Source organism: Pimephales promelas, chromosome 17 (assembly GCF_988280905.1).
Source record: "Pimephales promelas chromosome 17, fPimPro1.hap1.1, whole genome shotgun sequence".
In the NCBI taxonomy this organism is placed as follows: domain Eukaryota; kingdom Metazoa; phylum Chordata; class Actinopteri; order Cypriniformes; family Leuciscidae; genus Pimephales; species Pimephales promelas.
The window spans coordinates 4,820,436-4,846,356 of NC_142785.1; the positions used below are offsets into that span (position 1 = coordinate 4,820,436).

At 40.3% G+C, this 25,921-nt stretch overlaps 1 protein-coding gene across 2 annotated transcripts; it reads left to right on the top strand.

Moving 5' to 3' along the window:
* Positions 1-25,295, top strand: LOC120469351 (carbonic anhydrase 4). 2 transcript variants are annotated; one of them, XM_039658287.2, is made up of 9 exons: positions 1-412; positions 19,249-19,321; positions 19,480-19,506; positions 19,625-19,795; positions 22,420-22,571; positions 22,669-22,770; positions 22,863-22,935; positions 24,383-24,549; positions 24,678-25,295. In XM_039658287.2, exons 1-9 carry the CDS (start codon positions 356-358, stop codon positions 24,867-24,869), a joined length of 1,014 nt encoding a protein of 337 aa, XP_039514221.2. In that variant the 5' UTR covers positions 1-355; the 3' UTR covers positions 24,870-25,295. The 2 variants fall into 2 exon arrangements, with proteins under 2 accessions (XP_039514221.2, XP_039514222.2); XM_039658288.2 differs by lacking the exon at positions 1-412 and adding an exon at positions 19,037-19,132.
* Positions 25,296-25,921: the final 626 nt, after the last annotated feature.

Genomic DNA, 25,921 nt, shown 5'->3' on the forward strand with positions numbered 1-25,921 from the left:
TAACCATGGTTGACAAGCGTCATGTTCATCCCAATGATGTTGTTTTTGAGTTCATGCCAATGATTTTATTTTTGAGTTCATGCCAATGATTTTGTTTTTGAGTTCATCCATTTTCTTTGTGCAGAAAGCCGCTGCCAAACATTGCGTTCAAAATCTGTATAGTGGTACAATGGCCTCCTGCACAAGTGGCAGTTTTTGACTCTTTGGGAGTAAGAAAATACATTTAGGATGAGAAAAATAAATAAGCCACCCCCCAAAAAACATACATGATGAACATACTTTTTTAACGAATTTGAACCAGCCGCTCCATCGCCAATTTCTGCACGAGAAGACCAGATCACGACACAATTTGTTGATGGGAGGAAAAAGACCAAGGAGCTCTTATTTGAACGACTACAGATGGATTTTTAAAGTAAGTATAACCTGATTTGTTCTTTTATGTAAAAAGGCTTGTTTTGTTTGCGCTCACTGATCGCGTATTGATTTCAGGCTCACGTTTGACAAACAAAGGCAACTTGATTATCAGGAGCCGTACACACATTTTTTTTGTGTGTGTTTAAGCCCTCATGTTTGCCAATTGTTTTTGTCGAGTTTTGTTTCCCTGTAACCATGGTTGGTAAGCGTCATGGTCATGATTGTTTTTGAGTTCATGCCAAATGATTATGTTTTTGAGTTCATGCCACATGAACTTTTATGCTTTTATTTATGTTTGATTCTGTTAAATAAACTGCACTTGGGTTCTAATCTACATCCTCCTCACACTTTTAAAAAGTAGATAATTTTTCTTTGTAAAGCCTCACTTTGATTTTCAGTGGCATTGCTTAGGTTATTTTAACATTTAAAGGTGCAAATGTACTGATCTGATTTCTTTGTTTAATTTTTTTTTTTTAAGTCACAGAAAACCGCTGTTTTAACAAGAGACTTTTATATCCACTGATGGGCTTTTCCCCCTTAGAAGTAAGCCGTCTTCTGAAAAGGACATTTAAAGACTTCCGAAGCCATGCACCCGACTTAATGCGGCACCAGGCATGACCCAAGTGTTTTTTGCTAATTTCAGCCTGACGCAGTTTTCATTTTCCCGTCCTGTGCACGTTGTTTAAATAGCAAATGCATTTGCGCCCATGGGATGCTGCTCTGAAAACGATGTGTGTTCAGTTGCATTGTTAGTTTGATAAAACTGAAATCTGGTCAAAGACATGGTGCAGTATTTATATTACATTTTCACATTAGGAATAAAAATTGTGAGTTAATTTTCATGCATTTGACCATGTTCTGTGAACAGAAATGGCACCCATTCTGTGGAATTGCTTAGCATCTAACAAATATTTACATTATACCCAGTGCATGTCTTTAATGCTATATGCATGACTATTTAATATTTTTAATATTACTTATTTCTTTAATTACAAGTTGATTTCACATTGATTGTGGTTATTTCTATAAACCTATAGTGTTAGTAGAGTATGGATTAGCCTAGATAATGTATTCGCTTAGAGCAATAGTGATTTCAATTGGAGGAAAACAGTTCATAAGCAGAGCTACTAAGTAGACACGGTCCTGCCTTGCATCATTTTTTTATGTGAAAGTCTAAGTTTTATACATTAGGCTATAGTACATCCCATTTAGCACCATTTCGATGGAAATTTATCAAATAACTCCCGATATATCAACGCAAGCCTAGTTGTATTCATTTTAGGGAATCTGCCACCTGTAACCGGTAGGCGTGGTTTAGGAGTGGCCTCGCACGGGCAGCAAAGCAAGTGCATTCTGGGACTAGTCATCTTTCAGCCACATGGAGATGGTCCTCACTGCGGAACATGAAATCCATGGGGAGGAGTCGGATCCAGATCCAACTCCTCCCACCTTACATACACCTAAACCTAACCAACTCCGCCCCCTGATCCCTAAACCCACCCCTAAACCCAACCCTAATCTTACCCATCTCCACCCCTTGGATCGTGATCCGACTCCTCCCCGTGGATCTTATGTTCTGCATTGAGGTGCTACTGGCCACATGAGTAAAAAAAAACATTTTCTGCCTCTCAGTCTAGAATACTTCAATACTCAGTCTAGAATACTTCAATTTCAAAAATAATTTCACATTCCTACTATATAAATCACCCATAGTAAAAAAAACACATTCATCTTCCCACATTCATCTTCCCTGAAGTAGCCTATATCCCTTTAAGGACAACACTCACCCAGAGCCTATCAGAACCCAGGAACTCAGATGAAACGATCTTTCAACATAAAATATGACTGCAGTATTATCAAAACGATCGCATAATTCGACGGCAAATGTGAATATGATCGTGCATGTAACAATCGTTAGTTAGGCACAATAAAACACTCGAATTTAGTTTCAATAACTTCAACAGTTTTATACAAGATTACAACATAAACTTTCTCCTAAGTGTATATTTAAAAGAATAAATTCACTTTACAGGATGCAAGCACACATTTTAACACTCCAACTTGGATCGGATCGCATTTCTTCCGATTTCTTCCTCACAACACTTTGCGTCATCAATTAAAAGGGCCACAAGTCTTAAAGGGACCACACACGCAAAGCCGTTTGTACACCTAATAGTGTATGCGCATTAAACCTTATCTACGCAAAGGAATTAAAATTCACTTCTGAAGTGATACAACGCCTCTTTGTTGGAGTTGGTTCAGACTCTTGCACCGCATCACTCTCTGAAGAGCAAGTTGCTGAGATAAGATAAACTATTTTCTCCTTCTAGAAAATAGTTGCACTGTTTTAAAGTTTAAGACCATTGTTTTAGATCTCATTGTTTTAAGTGTAACATTGGTATTCTTGATTCTTGATCAATTTTTTTACTCAAACAGACAGTTATGTGTCTTAGAATGGGTTTGTGCATTAAGAAGTTTGCACATGTGTGAGCTGATAATAGCCTATGTGAGTTTTTTTCTTCTTATGTTTTTATATCTATGCAAGCTAATTCTTTTTTGTCTGATTTTGAGTGCAGTGCATCCATTTAAAAATTAAATACATAGCCTACTAAGAATGCTGACATTTTGTAGTTATGTTGATTTCATCCAAAAAACAACAACAAAAAAAAAACAAAAAAAAAACAAAAAGAAAAAAGAAAAGAAATCTGGTAGTAATATAACTTGTCAAAGCAAGCAATGAAGTCTAGTAAACTCGAAAAGATAAGTTTTGGTGTTGAGGAGAAATTACTATTTTATGTCAATTAGACTTGACTAATGGTTGTGATTGTGAAAAAGTTCAACCAATATGTTTTTAAGTTGACTTAACTAAAAAATCTAAATGCTTATTAATTGGCAGGCCTATGTTGGCGCAATTTACTGCAATTTATTTTAACAAAAACAATTAAGTTGGGTCAACAAAACTCTAAACGTTGGCTAAACAATGCAACAATATGACTTGACCAAGTCAAGTTGTGTCGACAAATCATTTTTTAAATCAGTGAAAAATATAAAATCACATAGCATGTAAAGCGCTGATCAAGTGTCCAAAACAGGTGGATAAAGTTTTGTGTTGGAATGTGAGATCATTCACATATTTTCAAGCTTGTAGCAGTTGCTCAGTGGGTTTTTTGAGAAAATCCTTTCACTGATTGGCTGTTTTTGTTTAGCAAATCACTTCACTGATTGGCTGATAGCTTCACAAGAATTTGAACAGTCCAAAACCCTTTATTAGAGCCTATCTTGAGCTGTGACATAAAAGACAGACAGAAAATATATCCATTTTACATTTTAAAAAATCTCTATAAATGATTAAATATCTACAATATTGGTTTCTTGCAACAACAAAAAAGTATGTCATCAGAATATACAAATACTTTCGGTCACACTTTAGGGTCCAATTCTCAACTAACTGACTTCTGCCTCAAACTCTTAATTAGTGGTGCTTGCTGAAAGCAAGGCAACACTATTACTATTGTGTTTTTTGAGTCGGCCAAAAAGTTTGGCGCGCTACTCCTCCCGCAGTTTTTGTCACACACCCATGAATGAGGTCTCAAATCGTGCGGAATATTCGGGAATGGTGTGCTATGACTTTTCTAAGCGATCGGGGGTACGATGTTCGCCCGAAGGGCGAACAAATTTCCCAAAAATCCCATAGACTTAACATTGCGACAAACTTTGACGACTCATAGCTCCGAGCGAGGATTTCACAGAAGCCTGCGATTTACCACATTTGAAGAGGCTGACAGGCTCTGTAAGAACATACCTCACAATGGGGTAAAAGTTGCACCCCTGGGGGGCAGGAGCTGCCCAAATTTTCCCCCATTGACCCCCATGTTATTTAAAATTTCTAGTATAGCATTATACTATTCCAGGAAAAAGTTTGGCGCACTCCTACGTCCACAGTTTTTGTCACAGACCCATGAATGAGGCATCAAATCGTGCAGCCTATTGAAGAGAAGTGTCCTATCACTTTTATCAGAGATCGGGGGTACGGTGTTCGACCCAGGGGCGAACAAATTTCCAAAAAATCCCATAGACTTAACATTGAGACAAACTTTGACGACTCATAGCTCCGAACAACGATTTCGGAAAAACGTGTGATTTGCCACATTTGAAGAGGCTGGCAGCCTCTGTAAGAACATACCTCACAATGGGGTAAAAGTTGCACCCCTGGGGGGCAGGAGCTACCCAAAATTTTCCCCATTGACTTACTATGGTGAAGGATGTCCCATCAAATGCATGTGTTTTTCCTACTATGGTAAATTGCATAGGGATTTTGTATTGAACATAGCTCTGTATCACAGTGTCATAGAGACAAGGGGGCGGGCTCATTTTACTCAGACGACCAATCAGTCTCTCAGGATCATTGTGAAGCTATAAAGCCACCCCCTAGCAACCATATAGAGCACCTTAGCAACAACTCCCATAGACTTCCATTGAAAGAGATCAAAGGGATATCTCCGGATAGAAGTGTCATAGAAACACAAGGGTGGTCTCGTTTGACTCGGGGTAGCAAACAGCCAATCATGAATCACCTCAACAATTTCTGGCCACACCCTAGCAACCATTATCGAGCACCTTAGCAACCAAATTTTAAAGAGGGATATCTTCCATTCTGAATGTCATACAGGCTTGGGAGTAGTATTATATCAATTATACTGACAAGCAGCCTTTGGAGATTCATGATTGGCAGCTGCCAAGCCACTCCCTAGCAACCAAAAAGAGTACCCTAGCAACCATTTTGCAAGGCCTACATCTCTTTATCAGAACATCGTATAGAGATGGGGGTTGGTTTATACATTCACATTGACTTTGGAGCTTCATGATTGGAAGCTGCCAAGCCACTCCCTAGCAACCAAACAGAGTACCCTAGCAACCATTTTGTAACAGCTATATCTCAGCATCAGAACATTGTATCACGATGGGGGTTGGGTATTTTGACTCATGCTAGCACATAGAACTTTCAAAATGCTAAACATGCTAGCTGTGAATAGCTACATGCTAATATTGATTAGCTAAGTGCTAAATCATGCCATGAACAATATAAAAACTCTATAATAACCATATGTGAACACTACCAACCACCTAGTAACACCATAGCAACTACCCAGAATACCCTAGCAACAACCTAACAACACCATAGCAACCTTCCAGAACACCCTAGCAACCGCATAGCAACACCCTAGCAACCACCTAGAAACTATCCAGAACACCTTAGCAACACCCTAGCAACCACCCAGCAACACCCTAGCAACCACCCCAAACACCATAGCAACCACCTAGCAACACCTTAGCAACCACCCAGAACAACCTAGCAACCACCTAGCAACACCATAGCAACCACCGAGCAACACCCTAGCAACCGCCTAGCAACCATCCAGAACACCTTAGCAACACCCTAGCAACCAACTAGCAACACCCTAGCAACCACCCAGAACACCCTAGCAACCACCTTGCAATACCCTAGCAACCACCTAGCAACACCCTAGCAACCACCCAGAACACCCTAGCAACCGCCTAGCAACACCCTAGCAACACCTTAGCAACCACCGAGCAACACCCTAGCAACTGCCTAGCAACCTTCCAGAACACCTTAGAAACACCCTGTTTGTCAAAGACAAACAGGAGATCACATATCACTCCTGTGCTTAAGGCTCTTCACTGGCTCCCAATTAGTTTTAGAGTGCAGTTTAAAATTTTAACCATTACCTACAGAGCTCTCCACCATCAAGCTCCTTCGTACATCCAGGACCTTTTTCACATTCACTCTCCCGGTCGCTCCTTGAGGTCTTCAGGCCAAGACCTTTTTACTGTTCCTAGAACTCGTTTTAAAACAAGAGGCGATCGTGCGTTTTGTGTGGTGGCTCCAAGGCTATGGAATTCTCTTCCATTAGTCTTGAGAGCTTTGGACACTGTAGAAAATTTTAGTAAACACCTTAAAACACATCTTTTTAGACAAGCTTTTAACTAGCTATATGGTGGTGTTGTAATGTGTGTTGTGGTTTTTATTTCTTTTATTATTTGTTTTTTTTTAATGTAAAGCACTTTGTGACCCTTCATGTCTGTGAAAAGTGCTATATAAATAAAGTTTACTACTTACTACTTACTACCCTAGCAACCACCTAGCAACCATCCAGAACACCCTAACAACCGCCTAGTAACAACCTAGCAACACCCTAGCAACCACCCAGAACACCCTAGCAACCACCTAGCAACACCTTAGCAACTACCCAGAACACATTGGCAACCACCCATAATACCCTAGCAACTGCATAGCAACCACCCAGAATACCCTGATAACCAACTAGCAACCACCCAGAACACCCTAGCAACCGGGTGGTGAGTTTTGCCACTGCAAGCACCACTTCACATTTTCGTCTGGAAATGTACGTTCTAGTTAGTGGTGCTTGCTGAAAGCAAGGCAACACTATTACTATTGTGTTTTTTGAGTCGGCCAAAAAGTTTGGCACGCTACTCCTCCCGCAGTTTTTGTCACACACCCATGAATGAGGTCTCAAAACGTGCGGATTATTCGGGAATGGTGTGCTATGACTTTTCTAAGCGATCGGGGGTACGATGTTCGCCCGAAGGGCGAATAAATTTCCCAAAAATCCCATAGACTTAACATTGCGACAAACTTTGACGACTCATAGCTCCGAGCGAGAATTTCACAGAAGCCTGCGATTTACCACATTTGAAGAGGCTGACAGGCTCTGTAAGAACATACCTCACAATGGGGTAAAAGTTGCACCCCTGGGGGGCAGGAGCTGCCCAAATTTTCCCCATTGACTCCCATGTTATTTATTATTCTTCTTCTTCTTATTATTATTCTGGCCACTTTTTGGTTCGCTACTCCTCCCGCAGATTTTGTCACAGACCCATGGGTGAGGTGTCAAATCGACCGGCTCATTTAGGAGAGGTGTGCTATGACTTTTCTAAGCGATCGGGGGTACGATGGTCGCCTCAGGGCCGAAAAACGGCCAAAAAAAATCCCATAGACTTAACATTACGACAAACTTTGACGAGTCATAGCTCTGAGATCGGATTTCGCAGAAACCTGTGATTTACCACATTTGAAGAGGGTGACAGGTTCTTTAAGAAAATACCTCACAATGGGGTAAAAGTTGCACCCCTTGGGGGCAGGAGCTGCCCAAAATTTTGCCAAAATTCCCATAGACTTAACATTGCGAAAAAATTTGACGAGTCATAGCTCTGAGCGAGGATTTCGCAGAAACCAGCAATTTACCACATTTGAAGAGGCTGACAGGCTCTTTAAGAAAATACCTCACAATGGGGTAAAAGTTGCACCCCTGGGGGGCAGGAGCTCCCCAAATATTTTTCCCATTGAAATTTTCTAGTATAGCATTTTACTATTCCAGGAAAAAGTTTGGAGCGCTCCTACGTCCACATTTTTTGTCACAGACCCATGAATGAGGCATCAAATCGTGCGGCCTATTGAGGAGAAGTGTCAAATGAATTTTATAAGAGATCAGGGGTACGGTGCTCGCCCCAGGGGCGAACAAATTTCCAAAAAATCCCATAGACTTAACATTGAGACAAACTTTGACGACTCATAGCTCCGAACAACGATTTCGGAAAAACGTGTGATTTGCCACATTTGAAGAGGCTGGCAGCCTCTTTAAGAATATACCTCACAATGGGGTAAAAGTTGCACCCCTGGGGGGCAGGAGCTACCCAAAATTTTCCCCATTGACTTACTATGGTGAAGGACGTCCCATCAAATGCATGCGTTTTTCCTACTATGGTAAATTGCATAGGGATTTTGTATTGAACATAGCTCTGGATCACAGTGTCATAGAGACAAGGGGGCGGGCTCATTTTACTCAGACGACCAATCAGTATCTCAGGATCATTATTAAGCTATTAAGCCACGCCCTAGCAACCATTTAGAGCACCTTAGCAACAACTCCCATAGACTTCCATTAAAAAAGATCAAAGTGATATCTCAGGATATAAGTGTCATAGAAACACGAGGGTGGTCTCGTTTGACTTGGGCCTGCAAACAGCCAATCCTGAATCACCTCAACACTTACTGGCAACGCCCTAGCAACCATTGTAGAGCACCTTAGCAACCAAAATCCAAAGAGGGATATCTTCCATTCTGAATGTCATAGAGGCATGGGAGTTGGTTTATATCATTCATACTGACAAGCAGCCTTTGGAGTTTCATGATTGGCAGCTACCAAGCCACTCCCTAGCAACCAAACAGAGTACCCTAGCAACCATTTTGCAAGACCTATATCTCTGCATCAAAACATCGTATAGAGTTGGGGGTTGGTTTATACATTCACATTGACTTTGGAGCTTCATGATTGGCGGCTGCCAAGCCACTCCCTAGCAACCAAACAGAGTACCCTAGCAACCATTTTGTAAGACCTACATCTCTGCATCAAAACATCGTATAGAGATGGGGGTTGGCTCTTTTTACTCATGCTAGCAAACATGACTTGCTACATGCTACACATGCTAGAAGTGAATAGCTACATGCTAATATTGATTAGCTAAGTGCTAAATCATGCCATGAATGTTATAAAAACTCTATAGTAACCATATGTGAACACTACCAACCACCTAGTAACACCATAGCAACCACCCAGAATACCATAGCAACCACCTAGCAACACCCTAGCAACCACCAAGAATACCCTAGCAACCACCTAGCAACACCCTAGCAACCACCCAGAACACCCTAGCAACCGCCTAGCAACACCCTGGCAACCATATAGAACACCCTAGCAACCACATAGCAACACCCTAGCAACCACCCAGAACACCCTAGCAACCACCTAGCAACACCCTGGCAACCATCTATAACACCCTAGCAACCACCTAGAACACCTTAGCAACCACCTAGCAACACCCTAGCAACAACTCAGAACACCCTAGCAACCACCTAGCAACACCATAGCAACCACCCAGAACACCCTAGCAACCGCCTAGCAACACCCTAGCAACCACACAGAACCCCCTAGCAACCACCTAGCAACACCCTAGCAACCACCCAGAACACCCTAGCAACCACCCATAACACCCTAGCAACCGAGCGAGCTTTTTGCCACTGCAAGCACCACTTCACATTTTCCTCTGGAAATGTACATTCTAGTTAGTGGTGCTTGCTGAAAGCAAGGCAACACTATTACTATTGTGTTTTTTGAGTCGGCCCAAAAGTTTGGCACGCTACTCCTCCCGCAGTTTTTGTCACACACCCATGAATGAGGTCTCAAAACGTGCGGATTATTCGGGAATGGTGTGCTATGACTTTTCTAAGCGATCGGGGGTACGATGTTCGCCCGAAGGGCGAACAAATTTCCCAAAAATCCCATAGACTTAACATTGCGACAAACTTTGACGACTCATAGCTCCGAGCGAGGATTTCACAGAAGCCTGCGATTTACCACATTTGAAGAGGCTGACAGGCTCTGTAAGAACATACCTCACAATGGGGTAAAAGTTGCACCCCTGGGGGGCAGGAGCTGCCCAAATTTTCCCCATTGACCCCCATGTTGTTTATTATTCTTCTTCTTATTATTATTCTGGCCACTTTTTGGTTCGCTACTCCTCCCGCAGCTTTTGTCACAGACCCATGGGTGAGGCGTCAAATCGACCGGCTCATTTAGGAGAGGTGTGCTATGACTTTTCTAAGAGATCGGAGGTACGATGGTCGCCCCAGAGCCGAAAAACGGCCCAAAAAAATCCCATAGACTTAACATTGCGAAAAAATTTGACGAGTCATAGCTCTGAGCGAGGATTTCGCAGAAACCAGCAATTTACCACATTTGAAGAGGCTGACAGGCTCTGTAAGAAAATACATCACAATGGGGTAAAAGTTGCACCCCTGGGGGGCAGGAGCTGCCCAAAATTTTGCCAAAATTCCCATAGACTTAACATTGCGAAAAAATTTGACGAGTCATAGCTCTGAGCGAGGATTTCGCAGAAACCAGCAATTTACCACATTTGAAGAGGCTGACAGGCTCTTTAAGAAAATACCTCACAATGGGGTAAAAGTTGCACCCCTTGGGGGCAGGAGCTCCCCAAATTTTTCCCATTGAAAATTTTCTAGTATAGCATTTTACTATTCCAGGAAAAAGTTTGGAGCACTCCTACGTCCACAGTTTTTGTCACAGACCCATGAATGAGGCATCAAATCGTGCGGCCTATTGAAGAGAAGTGTCCTATCACTTTTATCAGAGATCGGGGGTACGGTGTTCGACCCAGGGGCGAACAAATTTCCAAAAAATCCCATAGACTTAACATTGAGACAAACTTTGACGACTCATAGCTCCGAACAACGATTTCGGAAAAACGTGTGATTTGCCACATTTGAAGAGGCTGGCAGCCTCTGTAAGAACATACCTCACAATGGGGTAAAAGTTGCACCCCTGGGGGGCAGGAGCTACCCAAAATTTTCCCCATTGACTTACTATGGTGAAGGATGTCCCATCAAATGCATGTGTTTTTCCTACTATGGTAAATTGCATAGGGATTTTGTATTGAACATAGCTCTGGATCATAGTGTCATAGAGACAAGGGGGCGGGCTCATTTTACTCAGACGACCAATCAGTCTCTCAGGATCATTGTGAAGCTATCAAGCCACGCCCTAGCAACCATATAGAGCACCTTAGCAACAACTCCCATAGACTTCCATTGAAAGAGATCAAAGGGATATCTCCGGATAGAAGTGTCATAGAAACACAAGGGTGGTCTCGTTTGACTCGGGGTAGCAAACAGCCAATCATGAATCACCTCAACAATTTCTGGCCACACCCTAGCAACCATTATCGAGCACCTTAGCAACCAAATTTTAAAGAGGGATATCTTCCATTCTGAATGTCATACAGGCTTGGGAGTTGTATTATATCAATTATACTGACAAGCAGCCTTTGGAGATTCATGATTGGCAGCTGCCAAGCCACTCCCTAGCAACCAAAAAGAGTACCCTAGAAACCATTTTGCAAGGCCTACATCTCTTTATCAGAACATCGTATAGAGATGGGGGTTGGTTTATACATTCACATTGACTTGGGAGCTTCATGATTGGAAGCTGCCAAGCCACTCCCTAGCAACCAAACAGAGTACCCTAGCAACCATTTTGTAACAGCTATATCTCAGCATCAGAACATTGTATCACGATGGGGGTTGGGTCTTTTGACTCATGCTAGCACATAGAACTTTCAAAATGCTAAACATGCTAGCTGTGAATAGCTACATGCTAATATTGATTAGCTAAGTGCTAAATCATGCCATGAACAATATAAAAACTCTATAATAACCATATGTGAACACTACCAACCACCTAGTAATACCATAGCAACTACCTAGAATACCCTAGCAACAACCTAACAACACCATAGCAACCACCCAGAACACCCTAGCAACCGCATAGCGACACCCTAGCAACCACCTAGAAACTATCCAGAACACCTTAGCAACACCCTAGCAACCACCTAGCAACACCCTAGCAACCACCCCAAACACCATAGCAACCACCTAGCAACACCTTAGCAACCACCCAGAACACCCTAGCAACCACCTAGCAACACCATAGCAACCACCGAGCAACACCCTAGCAACCGCCTAGCAACCATCCAGAACACCTTAGCAACACCCTAGCAACCACCTAGCAACACCCTAGCAACCACCCAGAACACCCTAGCAACCACCTTGCAATACCCTAGCAACCACCTAGCAACACCCTAGCAACCACCCAGAACACCCTAGCAACCGCCTAGCAACACCCTAGCAACCACCTAGCAACACCTTAGCAACCACCGAGCAACACCCTAGCAACTGCCTAGCAACCTTCCAGAACACCTTAGAAACACCCTAGCAACCACCTAGCAACCATCCAGAACACCCTAACAACCGCCTACTAACAACCTAGCAACACCCTAGCAACCACCCAGAACACCCTAGCAACCACCTAGCAACACCTTAGCAACTACCCAGAACACATTGGCAACCACCCATAATACCCTAGCAACTGCATAGCAACCACCCAGAATACCCTGACAACCAACTAGCAACCACCCAGAACACCCTAGCAACCGGGTGGTGAGTTTTGCCACTGCAAGCACCACTTCACATTTTCGTCTGGAAATGTACGTTCTAGTTAGTGGTGCTTGCTGAAAGCAAGGCAACACTATTACTATTGTGTTTTTTGAGTCGGCCCAAAAGTTTGGCACGCTACTCCTCCCGCAGTTTTTGTCACACACCCATGAATGAGGTCTCAAAACGTGCGGAATATTCGGGAATGGTGTGCTATGACTTTTCTAAGCGATCGGGGGTACGATGTTCGCCCGAAGGGCGAACAAATTTCCCAAAAATCCCATAGACTTAACATTGCGACAAACTTTGACGACTCATAGCTCCGAGCGAGAATTTCACAGAAGCCTGCGATTCACCACATTTGAAGAGGCTGACAGGCTCTGTAAGAACATACCTCACAATGGGGTAAAAGTTGCACCCCTGGGGGGCAGGAGCTGCCCAAATTTTCCCCATAGACCCCAATGTTATTTATTATTCTTATTCTTATTCTTATTGTTCCGCCGTTTTTCTGTTCGCTACTCCTCCCGCAGCTTTTGTCAGAGACCCATGGGTGAGGCGTCAAATCGACCGGCTTATTTAGGAGAGGTGTGCTATGACTTTTATAAGCGATCGGGGGTACGATGTTCGCCCCAGGGGCGAAAAACGGCCCAAAAAATCCCATAGACTTAACATTACGACAAATTTTGGCGACTCATAGCTCTGAGCGAGAATTTCGCAGAAATGTGTAATTTACCACATTTGAAGAGGCTAACAGGTTCTTTAAGAAAATACCTCACAATGGGGTAAAAGTTGCACCCCTGGGGGGCAGGAGCTCCCCAAATTTTTCCCATTGAAAATTTTCTAGTATAGCATTTTACTATTCCAGGAAAAAGTTTGGAGCACTCCTACGTCCACAGTTTTTGTCACAGACCCATGAATGAGGCATCAAATCGTGCGGCCTATTGAGGAGAAGTGTCATATCACTTTTATCAGTGATCGGGGGTACGGTGTTCGACCCAGGGGCGAACAAATTTCCAAAAAATCCCATAGACTTAACATTGAGACAAACTTTGACGACTCGTAGCTCCAAACAAGGATATCGGACAAACGTGAGATTTGCCACATTTGAAGAGGCTGGCAGGCTCTTTAAGAACATACCACACAATGGGGTAAAAGTTGCACCCCTGGGGGGCAGGAGCTGCCCAAAGTTTCCCCATTGACTTACTATGGTGAAGGACGTCCCATCAAATGCATGTGTTTTTCCTACTATGGTAAATTGCATAGGGATTTTGTATTGAACATAGCTCTGGATCACAGTGTCATAGAGACAAGGGGGCGGGCTCATTTTACTCAGACGACCAATCAGTCTCTCAGGATCATTATGAAGCTATTAAGCCACGCCCTAGCAACCATTTAGAGCACATTAGCAACAACTCCCATAGACTTCCATTGAATTAGATCAAAGGGATATCTCAGGATATAAGTGTCATAGAAACATGAGGGTGGGCTCGTTTGACTTGGGCCAGCAAACAGCCAATCCTGAATCACCTCAACACTTACTGTCAACGCCCTAGCAACCATTGTAGAGCACCTTAGCAACCAAAATCCAAAGAGGGATATCTTCCATTCTGAATGTCATAGAGGCATGGGAGTTGGTTTATATCATTCATACTGACAAGCATCCTGTGGAGATTCATGTTTGGCAGCTGCCAAGCCACTCCCTAGCAACCAAACAGAGTACCCTAGCAACCATTTTGCACAACCTATATCTCTACATCAGAACATCGTATAGAGATGGGGGTTGGTTTATATCATTCATACTGACAAGCAGCCTTTGGAGTTTCATGATTGGCAGCTGCCAAGCCACTCCCTAGCAACCAAAAACAGTACCCTAGAAACCATTTTGTAAGACTTATATCTCTGCACCAAAACATCGTATAGAGATGGGGGTTGGTTTATACATTCACATTGACTTTTGAGCTTCATGATTGGCAGCTGCCAAGCCACTCCCTAGCAACCAAACAGAGTACCCTAGCAACCATTTTGTAAGACCTACATCTCTGCATCAAAACATCGTATAGAGATGGGGGTTGGCTCTTTTTACTCATGCTAGCAAACATGACTTGCTACATGCTACACATGCTAGCAGAGAATAGCTACATGCTAATATTGATTAGCTAAGTGCTAAATCATGCCAAGAAAATGCTACAAATTTCATAGTAACCATCTGTGACAACTACCAACCACCTATACCAGAACATCCAAGCAACCTCCTAGCAACACCCTAGCAACCACCTAGCAACCACCCAGAACACCCTAGCAACCACCAAGAACACCCTAGCAACCACCCAGAATATCCTAGCAACTGCCTAACAACACCATAGCAACCACCCAGAACACCCTAGCAACCACCTAGCAACACCCTAGCAACCACACAGAACACCCTAGCAACCACCTAGCAACACCCTAGCAACCACCTAGCAACCACCCAGAACACCCTAGCAACCGGGTGGTGAGTTTTGCCACTGCAAGCACCACTTCACATTTTCCTCTGGAAATGTACATTCTAGTGTTGTGAATACTATTCTCCAAGACAAAACTTTGGCACGCTACTCCTCCCGCATTTATTGTCGTAGATCCATGAATGTGGTGTCAAATCGACCCGGTCATTGAGGAGAGGTGTGCTATGACTTTTCTAAGCGATCGGTTGTACGATGTTCGTCTGGCGGGCGATAAATCGGCCGAAAAAAGTCCCATAGACTTAACATTGGCACCAAATTTGTGAGATCATATCTTTTGACCAGAAGGTCATAGAGACTTGGGGTTGGGCTCTTTTGACTCGGCCTATCATGCAGCCAACACGTAGTGACATACTAACTTCATATTCACACCCTAGCAACCACTTAGGGCAGCCTGACAACCATAAAACAACATATTCAAGCCATATCTCACCTCCAGAAAATAGAAGAAACATGGAGTTTGCCTTTTTTGACTCAGACTGTCATCTAGTCTTTAAATACCATCTCATAAACTGTATAATCACACCATAGCAACCATATAGGCTACCCTAGTAACCCTACAAACACATGAATAAGACATGTCTCAGCTGAATAAACAATTTATCATCACAAAAACATCGTACAGACGTGTTTGGTGTCTCGTATGCAAAAATGTGCCACACTCTAGCAACCGAGCGAGCTTTTTGCCACTGCAAGCACCACTTCACATTTTCCTCTGGAAATGTACATTCTAGTGTTGTGAATACTATTCTCCAAGACAAAACTTTGGCACGCTACTCCTCCCGCATTTATTGTCGTAGATCCATGAATGTGGTGTCAAATCGACCCGGTCATTGAGGAGAGGTGTGCTATGACTTTTCTAAGCGATCGGTTGTACGATGTTCGTTTGGCGGGCGATAAATCGGACAGAAAAAGTCCCATAGACTTAACATTGGCACAAAATTGGTGGGATCATATCTTTTGAACAGAAGGTCAAAGAGACATGGGGTTGGGCTCTCTTTACTCGGCCTATCATGCAGCCAACAAGTAGAGACATAATAAATTCATATTTACGCACTAGCAACCACTTAGGGCAGCCTAGCAACCATAAATCAACATATTCAAGTCATTTCTCAGCTTCAGAAAATAGAAGAAACATGGATTTTGCCTTTTTTGATTTAGACTGTCAACTAGTCTTTAAATATAATCTCATACACTGTATAAGCACACCATAGCAACCATATAGGGTACCCTAGTAACCACCTGAACACATTAATAAACCATATTTCAGCTTAATAAGCCATATATCATCACAAAAACATCGTACAGACATGGTTGTTGTCTCATATGCAATTCTGTACCACACTCTAGCAACCGAGCGAGCTTTTTGCCACTGCAAGCACCACTTCACATTTTCCTCTGGAAATGTACATTCTAGTTAATGCTTATTATAGTTTGTAAGGTAGTTAAGTTATAGGGATGTAGAAGATGATCATGCAGAATAAGGCATTAATATATGCATTAAACATTAATATAACTGCAAACTGCTCAAAGGGCTTTAAACAATTCCAGACGATGAATAAGGGTCTTGCGAAACGATTGGTCATTTAAAAAATAAATAACAAATTTTAAGTTTATAAGCTCAAATGCTCACCTTGCTCTGTTCTGTGTGTCTCTCGGGTTTGAACTCGTTCATCAAAATGAACAAATCTTTTTTCGAGTCATTTGGTTCTTTCAACAAACGAAATGAAAGAATTGACTCGAAAAAAGATTTGTTCATTTTGATGAACAAGTTCGAACAGTAGAGTCACAAACTTAAATTACAGAACAGAGCAGGCGAGCATTTTAGATTATAAAACTTAAACCTTGTTATTAATGTTTGAAATGGCCGATCGTTTCACTTGACAAGACCCTTGTTCATCGTCTGGAATCGTTTAAAGCCCTTTGAACAGTTTGCAGTTTGTACCAATAAGGTCCATTTATGGAGAAAAATGATCATCAAAAACCTTAATTTCATCAAAAACCTTAATTTCTTTTTTACCAAAGAAAGAAAGACATGGATATCTTGGATCACATTGGGGTGAGTAAATTATCAGCAAAAGTTTTTTTTTTTTTTTTTTTAAAGTGAACTACTCCTTTAATAATGAGAATGAGCAAATCCAGGTAAGATAAGGCCCCTGAGAGCCACCAGAGGGCACAAGACTCTTGTTACTCCATCACAAACTACATTCCCCATAACTAACTGCGGACTAATCATCACTAATTACATTCACCTGTGTCTCATTACCCTGTTAGTCTCAGCCTATTTCAACCTTGTTCAACCATTCACTCACTGTGAAGTTTTGTTTGTTTTTGCACTGCTTTTTTTAGTGTTTTCCCTGGTTTCATGGCTTTTTTGTATTTTTTTTTTTTTTTTTTTTGCCTGTGCACCTGGATTAGTACTTTTTGAATCTGATGTTAGTTAGTTTGTTTGTTTGTTTTTGGCCTACCTGTGTTTTGAAATATTGCCTGTATTTTGGATTACCGCTTCATTAAAGCTGCATGTAGCTCTCAACCTTTGTGTCTCGGAGCAGTTTGTGACACTGACAATAACAGAGATCATGTGGAAGATTTAAACTAGTCAGTCATGCATTTCTTGAGAACCTGTAGTTGAGACAAGAGACTCAAACAGATGAAACTGTTAGATACAGTGACTCATAGCTAAAATCATGTGTTGCTCGCGCCGCGTGACAATGAAGGTAAGAATCTTTTCTGTCCCCCTTTTCATCCTGCCATTTTCTTTTCTGTAAGTCTGAAAGACTAAAACTGGCAAAATAAGAGAAATGATTTCAGATTTGGATGACGAATAATATTTTTCCTCTTAACTTGGCTAGTACTGATTTAAAAAAAAACAAAAAAAAAACAGAATACACAGTTTTGACAGCTTGGTGCTATAATGACAATGACATGCAGAGGTTGGTGAATTGGGTGAGACTACATTGTTTGTTGGAGTTTAGTTTCATAGACCATCCCAGCATCAGTCTGTACATGACTTAAATTGAAATGATGACACCCATAGGATTTGTCATAGGTGGGACACATTTGCATTATGAAATCTTTTGCCTATCCTTAAAATTTGCTGCTGTAATTACTGCTAAATGATTGTGAACACAATGTGGTTCCTTTCATGAGAAATTAAAACGCTTTTGTATATGAATACTCTCGTTAAAGCACCTTTGTATCTCCTACAGTTCAAAAGTGGTCATTGTAGGCTACATGTAGCCTACAATTGTGCATAGTGGCGAATTGTAGTAGCCTATTCTTTTAATTTAGTATTATCTCGTAATACGTTTTTGCACCACTTGGCTACGGATTTGCATTCATTTTGTTCTTACATAAGATCTTTGTGATCTCTTGCACTGGCACTGCCTTCTCTCTTACCTGACTTATACCTCTTAAGGTTTTTCTTGTTTGTCTAGTTGCATGGTCCCATTCACCCCGGAGATGTCATGACTCCCACCGGTTATGGAAGCATTTTTCACCATTGACGTCTATTCAAAAGCACATGTCGATCCTAATGATATTTTATCAGAACAAATACATATTTGATATTCATGTTATATAATTCCGATTTTTGCTTGAAACATAGGAATTGCTCATTTTTCGAAATTGCATCGTAAAATGACGTTTTCTCATAATCTACCGAGTTGGATATAATAGGCAAAAACTGATGACCAATGTGTTAAAAATGAGAAGCGTCAAAAGATGAACATTAAAGAGATTAGAACGAAGTAAAAAACGTTTAAACTGGCAAGTAGCTATGCTATAAATAACTGATATCATTTGATCATTCCTGAGATTGCAAACCCGTTTCTCCCGTGATCAGGTTGGATAACCTGACCGAAGTGATACTGAAAGACGTAGCAACCAAAGGAACGCTAATTGACTAGGCCACTATTCAAAAGCAAAGATAGCCTAAATGTAGGCTAGTGATAATGGGATCACGTGCGTTTGGAATCACATCAGAATGGGTCGTCACCGAGTGGATGAAACCCATGAAATTGACACACCCATTACAGGTGAGCTTGAGTAGCCTATTAAAAGGAGGAAAAGAAGCCATTCATTTTCAGCAGAGCTACAGAATCAAGTAGAAGATGTAAGACTAACTACCCATTCTTGATTTATTTCGTTTCTCATATCAAATTCAAGGAATTCAATTTGGGATTAAATTCTGTATTGATTTCCATTGTAATGAGTTCTTGTTTGATTTAGATGGCTGTCTTGTTGGTCACTTTCCTTGCTGCTTTTCTGTGTCCCTCCGTCCACAGTGCGGACTCTGCAGTGGGTGAGTAGCCTAGTTCATTTACTCGTTAAAGAGCTACTCCGATTAAAATAGGCCTAGTTATTGAAGGCTCTTGAAACCTTTTTTTTTTTTTTTTAATGATGGAAATTCTGCTGTTTCGTTGGTTATATTTATTAATGCTTTCCTTTTAAACCAAACAGAATGGTGCTATCACAAGCCAACATGCAGTAAGTGAGATTTTACAATAGTCCACTGTACAAAAGATAAAATAAAGCTTATTGCAAAGTGTAATACTTAAAACTTGTTCCGAAGTAGATTATTTTGTTATCCCTAATTGTTTAATAGATTTTACCACCTGGCCCCAAATTGCTCCTCAATCCTGCAATGGATCCAAGCAATCTCCTATTGATATCAAGACTACAAGTGTTAAGGAAGATCCTAAACTGACTTCATTCAACTTCACTGGTTTTGATGACAACTCCACCTTCATGTCAATCGCTAACTCGGGCGACTCTGGTAAGAAACACGGCATCACAGACAGTCACCTTATTAGGGCCAATTTATTTAGCCTATTTTCTTTTTTGTATTATTATAGGATTTCCTAAGTACTATTATAGAATTTTTTCGTCTTTACAAAATATAGTTGTACGTTGCAACATTTATTTAGAAGATTTCTTCAAAGGGAGAAGGAGGAGATGGGTGATGCATGGTCTCTCGATCAAATGCGGGTGTCGCACTGATAATGCGTGAGAATTGGCAGCTCGATCTACAAGCGATCAATCCTTTAGAGATGGTAACATAAGACGTTTCACATTGAAAAGCTCCGGAAAAGTTTACAAAACTGAGATCTGTGAAACTGTTAGATAACAGAAGGATTATGTTATTTGATTCCTCCTCTTGTTCATACGACTCACTGACTGCGTAGCTAGAACACACGGTGTCCTACATAGCCAACCCCAAGGGCCCTCGACTAGTAGCCCATCTTAGTGACACAATGTTTTCCACCGCCGAAATAATTTGTATAAATATATTAGGTGAAAAGTTACACAGATACAATGCATCTATATAAAATGTGAAAATATTCCAGGCTACAACACAGTAAAAGCATACATGCAAACATCAAATATGCAACAAACATAAAAAATTTCTAGAAACCGCAACAACTTTGCGCATATGAACGCCTTGCCTGAGGATTTTACTTTAATAGGCTAATGTTTATCAATAGAATGTCTTCTTTCTGACCCTAGAACAGGAGATTCACCAGGGCTGGACTGGGATTTAAATTCACCCCATCCGGCTCAAATATTTCCGCATTAATGTTTTGCCAAATCCTTTAAATTGGAATACACAACTAAATTAATGAATAAATTAAGGACAGAAACAAATAATTATAAATATTTTTGAATATGAAAATTTGTTTAACAATATTAATATTGCATTATATTGCAAAGCTCTTAATTATTCAATTATTATTTTCAAGTTAACCCTTTACCTGTCACCCCCCCCCCCTCTTGATAATTGACATTTAAAGTGCACTATACGAACGTAAATGGTTGTAATTAAAGAATGCTTTGGAATATAGACCTCAGTTTAAAATTAAAGTATGAAAAAGTTATGAATTTACAGTAAATCAAATATAATTTCTTAATATATATTTTCTAATATAAAATAAATATTTTACAAAAAAATTTTACTAAAAAATAAGAGCTATATATCTTACCAAGTTGTGTTCCAAATTTAAAGTTGATATCACAAAAATTGAAGTTCCCATGAGATTTTGTTTAGGCGTTATACCAAAAATAGCCACCGGGTGCCATTGAATTCCATTGAATTTAATTGTATGCATTCTGCCATAACAAATTAATAAATTTATATCCAAATATCACTTTTGTCTCTAAATATGGAACCTTGAGACTCAGACCTTTCTGACAATATGTGTTTTGTCAAGATTAGAAAAGGTTTTGATAATAAATTATGATTACTGTCGAGGACATTAAACATTGTTATGCTGATGATTGTGCTTTAATAAACTTTTCTAACTCCAAACATTCTGGGAAAATGTTTTTAGATGAAAACTGAAAGATTTGCTGGAAGCTTAGTGATGGTAATGTTGAATTTGTGGGACAGTGGTGTAGTTCGTTTATAGCCCTTTAGCTTTGTACTTCTGGTGACTAAAAGTTTTGTTCATCTGTGGAAATCTTGATGGACAAATCCAGATCAACTTTTGATGATCACGGAGCTTTTTTTTTTTTTTTTTTTTTTTAATGATCCAAAAGTAGCCCGTTCTCATCCCAAAGCGCCATATAGGACGCTTTTGCAAAAGCGTAAATATCCAACGCACATGGCACCCTTTAACGTGAAATGAGACGCAGATATATTTGGCCAGAAGGCGCCCCCTAGTGGTCTAACCCTTACCCTACACCATACCTAAACTTAACCATTAACCGAAGCGTCTCATTAGACGTTAAAGGGTGCCATGTGCGTTGGATATTTACGCTTTTGCAAAAGCGTCCTATATGGCGCTTTGGGATGAGAACGCGTTGAAAGTCTATGGTAAAATCCAACACTTAGCTTGGTTTTTGTTTCCTAGGTGCTCCGCTAAAGAACAGTGCTTAATATGCAGGGGAATGATAGGGTTTGGCGATCGACCCACTGTTAAAAAAAGTTTAGGTGCAACCAATGTCCAGTCAATCTTATAGGTCCCCTCCTATAGCTCAGGCCCTCAGCCCCACCTTGCCCTATGCGCAACTAAAGGGTCCTTTATGCCTTTTTTACAAAGTCTTGATTTAGGCTACTAGAATGCCCCTCCTTCCAAAACACGAAATGTGCTGTGATTGGTTAACTGGTGCTTGCCTTGAACAGAGTCCCACAGAGAAAAAAATGAATAATTGAATAAAGTCCCTTTTTTTTTTTTTCAATAAATTTTTTTGCGATATCAAGCAGTATAACGATTTGAACAGTTAAAAATAGCCTAAAGCGAATGATACTGGAAGCCTTAAACACATTAAAATTGCAATTACAAATGGTCGCGTCTGTTCTTAACTGAAAAATAAGGCGGATTGGGCACAGATAAAGCATGCACAACATCACTGTATTCCATGTCCTGGACCTTGTATCTAAAATGTCCACTGTCTTCACAGTGGTGGTCAACCTGGATGATGAGAAAATGGCAGTGCAAGGAGGTGGTCTTCCAGGCCTGTACAACACTAAACAATTCCATCTCCACTGGGGTAACGGCAGCTCCTCGCCTGGCTCTGAACACACTGTGGATGGCAAACAATACCCAATGGAGGTATGAATTTATTAATTTTCCCTGCAAATGCATTGCATTAGTCCACACAGCATTATCCCAAATGCATTATCTTTATACGTTTGATTCTGTTTCTCAGCTACACATTGTGAATGTCCATTCAAAATTCAACGGGAATGTGTCAGCTGCTCTAGCTGCTAATGACAACCAAGCATTGGCTGTTCTTGGTTTCTTAATTGAGGTGAGCAAGACCACGTTTATCATATCCAGAGGGAAGCGCAAACCTTAACGTAGTGGTATGCTCATGTTTATGTGTGTTTATTTAACCAACAGGGAACCAATGAACCAAACAAAACAAAAGGTTGGGAAATCCTAACATCCTTTTTGAAACAGATCCCTGCTTCAGGTAAAGAAAAAGTTTGTTGTTGATCGTTAAATGAACATTTTGTCACTCCTCACCCTCATGATGTTCCCCATTAAAGTGCAATATAAGCCATTTTGAAGAATGTTTCAACTATTTTTGTCCTCACACTGATTGTCATTAGGGTGCAAAACTACTATGGCAGTCAGGCACAAATCATAGAGGAAAACCTTCTTTTGTTTTCCATAGAATAAAGAAAGTCATAAAGGTTTTGGAAAAACAATGTTGACCGATTTTTCATTTTTGCGTATAGTGAGCAGCGTCAGACTTCACTCAATTCTGTGAAAGCGATGTTTGCCATGTGATCTTCAACTTCGAACTATCTTTGGGTTCGTACTTTGGTTGACGAGATGTATTGCAAAAACTATCTCCGTATCATAGTCTTCACTGATTCGGCGTTAGTAATTAGCTCTTGTTAAGTGCAACGTGAGCCATAATTAGAGCCAAAATTCGTGTTTGTTCTTAATTGGTCCAAGTTACGAACAATAGTCGTTGTGGTCTTTCCACTTGATCATGTTTGTTTTGTTAATGGCCTAATTCTGAATTTACTACTATACGTTGCCGATGTACCACTTTCTATGTCTGTCGATTGGTGTTCTTACACCAATTTGCAAACGTCTACAGTTATATCTTCATTGTTCGTTAAGAGCGATCACATCTTTTCGGTTTTAGTTAGTTAATGTAAAGTGTCAAATACGCTAAAGATTTCACTTTTGTTTCTACAATTTCTACTTCGGTTTGGGTTTTTGGGTTATCAGTTACAGGAATCTTTTTTTTTTCCTTAATTTGTTCACACTGCGTTATTTTAGAGAAATTGACCTGTACGTTATTCTATTTTACCGGTTGTTTCTGTTTAGTGCACATGCTGCCACAATTCTCAATTAAATGTTATGCAATTAAACCTCTAACATCAAGCATGTAATGGATCTTTTTATCAGTATGAAGAGTCTTGCCGTTCACACCACTAAAACTTGGTGTATTGTGTTAATTTCTCTTAAAGGAGTTGTTCACTTAAAAAAAAAAAAATTGCTGATAATTTACTCACCCCCATGTCATCCAAGATGTCCATGTCTTTCTTTCTTCAGTCGAAAAGAAATGAAGGTTTTTGATGAAAACATTCCAGGATTTTTCTCCAGATAATTGACTTCAATGGGAACCAAACGGTTCAAGGTCTTTTGGACCTTCAACCGTTTCGGTTACCAGTAAAGTCCATTATATGGAGACTGTTTTCATCAAAAACCTTCATTTCTTTTCGACTGAAGAACGAAAGACATGGACATCTTGGATGACATGGGGGTGAGTAAATTATCAGCAGTAGTTTTTTTAAAAGTAAACTACTCCTTTAACCGATGAGATTTAACAACAAATTAGCACAAAACTGAAGATGGCCAAGTAGTTTCCTTACACCCTCTTGACTTTTTTGTATATTTAGGTAATACAACAGTAGACATCATGAATCAAATCACAATGAACAGTCTGCTTGAAGGGGTGGACAGGACTAAATATTACCGGTACCAGGGCTCTCTTACCACACCCAACTGCAATGAAGCTGTGATTTGGACTGTGTTCAAAGATCCCATCAAAGTCAGTCAGGACTTGGTAGGTCAAGGCAACTCTATTGTAGAGTAATTCATAAAATAAATCAAATGAGTCTATTACTGGATACCAACATTCATATTCTGAGTTACCTAAAAGTCATTAAAAAAGTGATCTATTCCTCCAAACAGATCAACCGCTTCAGCACAACTACCTTTTTCAAGTCCGGTCCTTCAGTTCTGACGACCAACAACTTCAGAGGAGTTCAGCCCTTGAATGGCAGAGTTGTGACATCACAGCCCTCCGCAGCACCTTCATCTGTGGCCGCATCCACTGTATCGATCGTCACACTTCTTCTCTTGTCAAGTTTGTGTTGGCTGTGAAAACATTTGTGGGTTTTTTTTGCACACCAATATGGGCTTGTTTAGTGTAATTGATTTCTCTTGTACATTATGTGTCAGATTTATTGATCATTTTTGATAATGGTTGATGTTTTCTGTAATATTTTAAGTTTGTCACGTGTATCTTCTTATCTTGATGATACTTGACTGTTTGTAATTCTACCCATTGTATTTTTAAATGCACGATTTGTCGCAATAACATTTAGAGGCCTTTAGTTTTACGCTTTTAAAAAACAATCCCAAATAGACTGCTAATGTTATATGTAACTTATTGTATCTGTGATTCTGTTCAACACTGGATGATTCTGTAGTATTTAAGAGGATTTATGTTTTAAACGTCTAAAGCAGCTGTGACGGATCTCGGTTATTGCATTTAAATCAATAAATGTTTGCTGTTTAATAACATAATGTCTCCCAGGCAAAATGCTTGTGTGCATACGTGTGTATGCTGCCATTTAAAGGGTTAGTTCACCCAAACATGAAAATTCAGTCATTTACTCAGCTCAAGTTGTTCCAAACCTGTAGCTTAAGACTTTTGTTCATCTTCGGAACACAAATGAAGATCTTTTTTGATAAGCCCTTAGCCGAAACAACTTTTTGTTGCTTCAAAATGTTAAAGAGATTATAAAACTAATCCATATGAACTGAGAGGTTTACTTCAAATTTTCAGAAATTTTCACTTTATATTAGCAGATTTAATTTAGGCTTTTATTTACTTTTTTTTTTTTTTGAACGAAACTTGCATTTGTTCACATATTTGTTTTTCTTCTGTTGAGATTCTTGCTGTTCAGGCCAGAAATAAGAAACTGTGAAGTCCATGTTCAGAGTTCAGTGTTTAGTATTATTTTACTCAAAGCACCAGCCTCTCCATTGTACCAGGGCTTTTATACCTGTGTGTTATGGAAGTGCCTATATCATGTATAGCCTAGGCAATGTATTCCTTTTAATATGTATGCTTTATCAATATTAGAAAACTGTTTGAATTATAATCATATAAAGTGAAGTAATAATCTGATAACATATAGTGAGAAGAT